The 8,257-nt window shown below is 34.3% G+C and overlaps 2 protein-coding genes across 2 annotated transcripts; both read left to right on the forward strand.

Annotated features, from left to right (window-relative positions):
- The first annotated feature begins 2,582 nt into the window (after positions 1 to 2,582).
- LOC139855201 (heat shock 70 kDa protein 3-like) lies at positions 2,583 to 4,618 on the forward strand. Its single transcript, XM_071844441.1, has 2 exons — positions 2,583 to 2,802; positions 3,240 to 4,618. Exons 1-2 carry the CDS (start codon positions 2,583 to 2,585, stop codon positions 4,616 to 4,618), a joined length of 1,599 nt encoding a protein of 532 aa, XP_071700542.1.
- A 2,844-nt stretch (positions 4,619 to 7,462) lies between these two features.
- LOC139855202 (uncharacterized) lies at positions 7,463 to 7,933 on the forward strand. Its single transcript, XM_071844442.1, has one exon. The coding sequence runs from the start codon at positions 7,463 to 7,465 to the stop codon at positions 7,931 to 7,933; it is 471 nt and encodes a 156-aa protein (XP_071700543.1).
- The last annotated feature ends 324 nt before the right edge of the window (positions 7,934 to 8,257 follow it).

Raw genomic sequence — 8,257 nt, forward strand, 5'->3', positions numbered from 1 at the left:
CCGGTATTTGGGTTCGATTAGGTGGACACCATGTAACTTCACTAGTGTTAGGCGATATTAACACTAACTTAGGCGGAGTTAGACGCTAAACATGTTAGACGAGCTTGACTTCCGCAACAAGTAATACAGTATCTGGAAAGTTACACGATAATGAAAAACTTAGCCGGTTCTTGAATTTTCACGATTTTTCGGTGAGGGTGGGGTGGTGGTGGGTTGGTGGTGGTGATGATGGGTGACATTGGTGGTGATAGGTGATGGTGGTTAGTGGTGGTGGTGGTAGGTTGTGAGGGTAGGTTATGGTGGTGGGGTGGTGGTGGGTTGGTGGTGGCGATAGTAGGTGACAGTGGTGTTGATAGGTGATGGTGGTTAGTGGTGTTGGTGGTGGTAGGTTGTGAGGGTGGGTGATTGTGGTGGGTGGCGATGGTCGTGGATGGTCGTGGTGGTGGAATGTGGTGGTAATGGGTGATGTAATGAATGTTAATATGTAATGAACGTTAAAGGTGAGTATATTGACCATCTTACCCCCATCCTCATCCTCATCTATCTATAGTTAATATTAAAATCATATAATGATGATGTCATTATTAGACTAATTCCTTTATTAAGAAAAAATCAAAAAGAAAAAAATCTAAGCATGGTGGGTAATGTCATTAATCTAAATAATTTTAAATTAAAATTAAATCTTATTAATTAATTAATTATTTATTATTAAATCATATTAATAATTATTTAATTTAAATAATTTTAATTAATTTTAACTAATTTTTTTGAATTGAGTACGAGAAGGTATAAAAACTAGGCAGAAGGAAATCAATTCTAAATTTATATTTTAATTTACACTTTTAAAATAAAATGACAACCAATATTATCTCTTATGATTGGATGTAGATTGTTTAATATGCATTTTAGGTGTTTGATGAAATGTTCAGCTGACGAGTTTCTTAGTCGGACTATGTGGTTTCACGGGTCATTAAACTAAATAACTTTAGCATTTACGTTCACTTAATACTCAAAACATATCATTAAATTATTTCGTTTAAACAAACTCGTGGTTCCACGGGTCATTTCACTAGTTTTAAATAAATGATTTAAATTTACTTCACATCTTTGATTCTTCTAGCCGTTGATTGATTTCTGCAGTCGTTTCGATTTCTGGTTAAATTTAATTTTCGATTTGTGTAGGTTGGTTTAAGATCCAACGTATATATCCAAATTTTAATCTATGTTTTGATGATGACAACAATCATAAGCAATGACAAGTAATGCTAAAGTAAAAGTGAAAGTTCATAAACGTACTCTTTCTACCTAAATATAAGTTGTACATTATTGTACACGTATACATCTATGTGTTTAGAGATTAGTTTATTCGTGTTTAGACATTAACATGATTAGTTATTGCATGCTTAGAAATTACCATGATTGGTTGCTCAATGAACGTGATTGCTATATGCTTAGAAACTAACATGACTATGAACTTAAATGATACATGCTTATAAACTACCATGATTAGCTAATACGTAACTAAAATAATTATCTAATACTATTAGCTACTATGTCTACAACGACTGTTACAACTTACAAGTATACATGTTTAAATGAATACTTATCTTAATACCAAAATATAAGTTGCAATGTAATGGTGCTTTATTCATCAATACTAGTAGGTGATTTATAAGAATTTTAATTCTGACAGTATTAATTAATTCATAGGTCATGTATTAAAATTGAATGCTTAGCATTACCAATTTTAAGATCTGAATTCAGATGAATTTTAGGGACTTTGAGTAAATGTTATGAGCTTTTCTTAATGAATAATTTTTTACTTGTTTATGGGTGGTTAGATTTTGTGGAGGAGAGTTAACGATATAAGTTTGTATTGCAATGGAAAAAGAGCATTTGAGATTTGAGATTTGTAAAAGATGACGTGGTTTAGGGCAAGCTTGAGATCAGGAGAACGATAACATAACACGTAGTGGTTCTAAAAGTGCACGATAACATAACACGTAGTGGTTTTAAAAGTGCACATCAGTGGTCTTGAACTTAACACCAGTTAATTAATTAACCGAACAAATTAACTAGCATTATGTTTAGGAACACTGTTTTTGTATTTTAAAAACTACACGGACTACCAATATAATTTTGGAAAGAAAATGACAACCGGTATTATTTTGAGTAAAATATATGTAGAGACCAATGGTATAATTATAATTATTAGAATTAGGATAAATGTTAACAGGAAACATTGATAAGGTTATTATTGATGACAAAATATAAATGTAGCACCATTATAAAATATTTATAAATAGTTGGAGGGTAACTAAAAAAATAACATAAATTGAAGGGTATAATTATGAAATACGTAGTATCGAAGATAGAGTTGGACTGGGATTCATATTACGTAGGACACATGAATCAATCAATATAAATACATCATCGATCGTCACCGTTATTAAATTTAATTTGAGTCGATTCAGTTGTACGTCTAACAAAATAGTTAATAGCTAGCTAGGTTTGTTTACGTATTAAATTCTGATAATTATGGGTAGATAATACATTAGGACTGGTAGTTTTGTTGTATAAAGATGTCGAAATCAGTTGGTGGAACTGCAATTGGCATTGATCTTGGAACAACATATTCGTGTGTGGCTGCGTGGTTTGATCAACACAATCGTGTTGAGATCATTCCTAACGAACAAGGCAACAAGATTACACCCTCATGCGTTGCGTGGGACGGGACAAATCTCTTGGTTGGCGAGGCTGCAAAAAACCAAATCTCCAGGAACCCTAAGAACACTGTTTTTGGTAAGTTCGGCTATCAATAACTTTCATTATTTAGTGCTTTCTAAATTTCAGTTATTATAAGGTATAGGAAAAAAACAGTATATAGCTACTTTAATTATCATGACCTCAACGTAACTAAGATGTGTTAATTTATGTGACTAGTTTAATTTTTATTTACAAACCGTTACCTGATTTAATTCAGTTAACCCGATAAACTAAATCTTGACTTCACTTTAGTAATCTGGGCTCTTTGGATGAGAGATGATATATTGTACAGTTTAAATACAAAGTATACCATTTGAAGGAAAAGAAAAAAAGATAAAATTTACATAAATGAAAAGTGCATGATGCCTGAGAGTTACTCATATGCGTCTATTTTCATGTTTCTGAAACAGATCATATAGTAATTTGTTTGAATTCGCTAACATTTTTTTTTTTTTTTTTTGTCAAATCCTCAGACGTTAAACGCTTAATTGGAAGCAGATTTGGTGATAGTAGAGTGCAGGAGGACATGAAGCTATGGCCTTTTAAGGTTAAGGAAGGGTGTAAAGAGGAGCCAATTATTGTATTTGAACATGAATATGGGGACAAGGAATTTTCATCAGAGTATATATCTTCATTGATTCTAAAACATTTGAAAGAGGCGGCTGAATCCTACCTTGGAACAACAGTCACGGATGCGGTGATTACTGTTCCTGCATATTTTAATAACAAGCAACTACAGGCAACCATGGTTGCCGCTAAACTAGCGGGCCTCAATGTCATGAGGTTGATTAACGAACCAACATCAGCAGCAATTGCATATGGTCTGGATAAGAGTGCTGATAAATACGGTCCCAAAGACAGAAACATTTTTATTTTTGATTTGGGTGGAGGGACGTTTGATGTGTCTCTTCTTAATATTAGCAAGGATGGCACCATTACTGTTAAAGCGGTGGGCGGTGACACTCATATGGGTGGTGAAGATTTTGACAAGGCGTTGGTGAAGCACTGTGTAGAAGAATTTAAGAAGAAGGAAAACAAGGACATTAGTAAGAATGCAAAAGCAATGATGAGGTTGAAAGTTGCATGTGAGAAAGCGAAGAGGGATCTGTCGTCAACAACTCAAACAACAATCGAAGTTGATTCCTTATACGAGGGAATTGATTTTTCGATGAAGATTACCAGGGAAAAATTTGAGAAACTGAATGATGGTTACTTTACGAAGTGCGTCGAGCATGTGACGAACTGCTTGAAAGATGGGAATATGCACAAGAATGATGTTAATGATGTAGTTATTGTTGGTGGGTCTACAAGAATTCCAAAGGTACAAGAAATGCTGATCGAGTTTTTTGACGGAAAACCACTTTGCAAGAGCACTAATGCGGATGAAGCTGTGGCGTATGGTGCAGCAGTATTGGCGTCAAACTTGAGTGGCAATGGTAATGGTAATGAAAAGATGAAGGATTTGATTTTATTTGATGTGACCCCTCTGTCTCTTGGCATCTTGGTCTTTCATAATGAAATGCATGTTATAGTCCCAAGGAACACACTGATACCCACCGTCATGAAGCGTGGCTACTACACAGCACGTGCCAATCGACCAAGTGCGTTGATCAAAGTATATCAGGGTGAGAGCATAAACACAGATGAAAACTTCTTGATCGAATCGTTTGATCTAGACGGCATTCCACCATCCCCTGCCTTCACACAGAAGGTAATCATAGGCTTTAATATAGATGAAAATGGAATTATCGTACTCGAGACCGAGGTGAAATCCACGGGTCAAAAAACAAGTAAAAGAATTGCTGGGAGTGAACATTTCTTTCTTGAAGGTTCACATGAAGAAACAACATAGAGCAAGAATGATGTATCTAGTTGTAAGGTATTTTGACTTCAAGATAGATGACACATGTTTATATGTTACTCCGTATATAGATGGAAATATACATTTGGTTAATTGTACGTGTAAATTAGGTTCATTAATTTTTTTCTCTTGTAGAATAATAAGGTGGTTCAAGAATAAAAGTTCTATTATTTCTTTTGTTAATTTTTTTTTTTTTTTGTTAATTTTTTATTTTTTTTAGGTCTGATTTAAGATCTTAGCTCTAAGAAGTGGGTAGGTCCGCATGTTGGTTCAAAAAATGGTCTAAATATTGATTCGGTAATTTATAATTACTCTTGTGGGTGAAGAATTCTTTCTCGACTCGTGGTTAGAGAAACGACTGCTCTTCTATTTTAGAGTGTGAGGAATGATTGTCTACATCTCACCTCCCACATACCTCGCATGTGCGGGATTGGGTATTGTTGTTGTTGTTTTATTTTTGAACGGCGAATTTGCATCAGTGGATCATTTATTCCAACGACCCTCATCATTTGCACCCGCACACACTATAAGGAAACTCCTATCGCGGATCCTTCCACTGAGGCATGATACCATTGAAGCAAGCATTTGTTGGTGTATTATTGTTGTTGTTGTTGTTGTTGTTGTTGTTGTTGTTGTTATGTTTAATAAATGGGGGAAAAAAGGTACAGTAAATGATTTCGCTCTATAACAAGCCACGACGAACCTTCTTGTTCCAAGCCTACTACCCAGATACGTGAATGTTTGATTCTCCAGGCCTCGGATTATTGAGTGATAGTAGTCAGCCGAGTGTTTCGTGATTTAAAGATGTGAAATCTCGTCTCAATCATCATTTATCAAGACTCTTCGTTGTATGTTCTATGACGATTGATACAAATTATTATTATTATTATTATTATTATTATTATTATTATTATTATTATTATTATTATTATTATTATTATTATTATTATTATTATTATTATTATTATTATTATTATAAACTTAAAAGTTTTTAAACTTACAAAAAATTAGTGGAAAGCCTAGAGACAATCTGGGCCCCCACACCTCTAGCAATATTATTATTATTATTATTATTATTATTATTATTATTATTATTATTATTATTATCAACAACGAGTGGAAAAGGGCCCACGCATTACGGCGACTCGTTTGTAATAATACATAGTTTCTTTATATATATTAAAATTGTTTCAATAAATTATAATTACAATTCGTCATTCCCCGGGTGAGTCAAACCTTCCTTTACATGAAAAAATAAGGAAAATATAGTGTGCAATGTTTTGTAAGAAAACAGGTTGAAGAAAAAACAAATTTTAAAGATCGAGTGGGAGGTTGATTGTAGCACAAAATTGAAACTTTAGCATTAAAAGATTACCTGCAAATAAACTTGTTGGTGATTTTAGTGTTATCAACAATCATTTTAGTTAATTGGGATTTACTAGAAAGCAAAGGCTTATCGAATTAAGCTCAATGACGAGTTTGGAGAGTGTGGAGTGCACGCTCGTTCGAGTTAATTCAATAAGGTATTGAAAATTACATCTTTTCATGGGAAGGTAACCACGAATGGTTACATCTCTTCATGAAGAGTGATGTCATTTCTAAAAGATGTAAATGAAGAGTTACATCTTTTCGTTGAAAAGTTGCATATTTACATTGAAAGGTTGCGTCCTTTCACTCGCACCTTTTCACTTCCTATAAATATAGGAATATGTTTTGCTTTCACAATGAGCATAACAAAACAGAAAACACACACATATTCTCTAACAATTTGATCAGTGATTTCATTGCCAAAAACACTGATTGCGCTCTTGTCTTATCCCTGTAAAGATTTCGTGCAACCGAGGCAATCGTAGGGTCAAAATACTTTACAGAGAAAGTGAATACACGATTCAAGAATGAATCCGGCAGTCAATTTACAACCCTATTTTCTAACAAAACTTAGATGGTGAACTATCAATTTGTGTTGGAGAACGTTATATAAAAATGGATAAATTAAGTAGCACATCGATATACAATATTTGTTTTATAAAGGAAGTCAAAGTGAAAGTCAACAGAAGTCTCAAGTTAAAAACAGAAGAAAGTAAAGTACAGGGTCCTGAATTGTAAATATGTATTTATGAAGGGCTTGAGTAAAAATTTGTGTAACGATTTCTATTAGTGGTTGTTAAGTTGTTAGGGTTAGATGGTTTAGTACATATAGAAGGGGTAATCTGTATTCTAGAGAGTTAGTTAAAATTCAATATTCAGATTGTAAATTGAGGTGATTACAAGTTGTTTCAATGAATCAATTGTTCATAATTGTGTTGTTCTCATGGTATAAGAGCGTATGAACTTCACATTCAACCGTTCATTGTTCGTCATTTCAATTTACGTTTCGTAGATAGATTTCTTTTGATTCCGGTGATTCGTTGCTGCATTTTGATCTCAAATTGCTGTTCTTTTGCTTCCGCAAGTCTCAATTTCAAGGATCCACAGGTGTTTCAAAATCCGTTGTTCGTGTATCCTTCCGATGGACCTGGATCGTTGTCAATTCAGGAAAAGTTAATCAGAGCTCAAAACTACCGGTCATGGAGTAGGTCAGTTGAGATCGGACTGTCAACAAAGAGAAAGTTAGGGTTTGTTACTGGCAGTGTGATCAGATCTGCAACAAATGCTGTTGAAGCTGAGCAGTGGGACACGTGTAACAATATGGTGATAAGCTGGATCATGAATTCAGTTTCTGAATCGATTGTCAAATCGATAATGTTTGTAGGAACTGCATCTGAAATTTGGAAACAGCTTGAAATGTGATTTGCACTTAGTAATGGATCGAGGAAGTACAAGTTATACAAAGATATGTATTCTAGTGAACAACTAGGATCTACTGTTAGTGAGTACAATACAAGAATGAAGTGTAATTGGGAGGAAATTGATTCAATGAGTGAATTGCCAAGAATTGAGAATGTAACACCAGAGATTGTTGCTTTCTTGGCTGCTTTAAATCTGCAGAAAGAGGAACAACATCTTTTCCAGTTTCTGAATGGATTGGATGAACACTTTGGTGCTCTCAGAAGCCAGTTGTTGCTTATGACTCCCCTTCCTAATGTTGAGATGGCATGTTCCATGCTTCAGCAGGAAGAGTCACAAAGAGAGATGTTCTCACATTCAAGTGTTGAGACTACTGCACTGTATAGCAAGTCTAGTTCTGGTGAAAAGTTCAGTGATAAGTGTGCTATTTGTGGACACAAATGGCATTCACCTGATAAGTGTTGGGAAACAATTGGCTATCCAGCATGGCACTACAAAAGTAAACTTGCTGCAAAATAGTCTAAGGCTAAAACTACTCTTCCAAGTAATTCCACGAAAGTGGCTGCAAATGTTACTCAAGGAAACAATGTTGTTTTCACATCAGAACAGTTTGAACAGTTGCTGAAGTGTTTGCCTCAAATGACTCAAGGTAATGGAGGTGATTTTGATGATGAACTTGATCATCACTTTGCAGCAGGTATTATTTCTAGTAATGCTAATTGTACTCAATGGATATTAGATACAGGGGCTACTGATCATATGACCCCTAGTACTAAAGATTTAAAGAGTTTAAAAAGTCTTTTGTTGAAACCACATATAAAACTTCCAAATGGGAATACATCA

The sequence above is a fragment of the Rutidosis leptorrhynchoides genome, chromosome 6 (assembly GCF_046630445.1).
Source record: "Rutidosis leptorrhynchoides isolate AG116_Rl617_1_P2 chromosome 6, CSIRO_AGI_Rlap_v1, whole genome shotgun sequence".
Taxonomy (NCBI): domain Eukaryota; kingdom Viridiplantae; phylum Streptophyta; class Magnoliopsida; order Asterales; family Asteraceae; genus Rutidosis; species Rutidosis leptorrhynchoides.

Bases quoted from the DNA above. Each gene is read 5' to 3' on its own strand.
- LOC139855202 (XM_071844442.1), top strand. From the start codon at position 7,463: ATGTATTCTAGTGAACAACTAGGATCTACTGTTAGTGAGTACAATACA.
- LOC139855201 (XM_071844441.1), top strand. From the start codon at position 2,583: ATGTCGAAATCAGTTGGTGGAACTGCAATTGGCATTGATCTTGGAACA. The intron at 2,803-3,239 runs GTAAGTTCGGCT...TCAAATCCTCAG, and splicing joins CCCTAAGAACACTGTTTTTG to ACGTTAAACGCTTAATTGGA.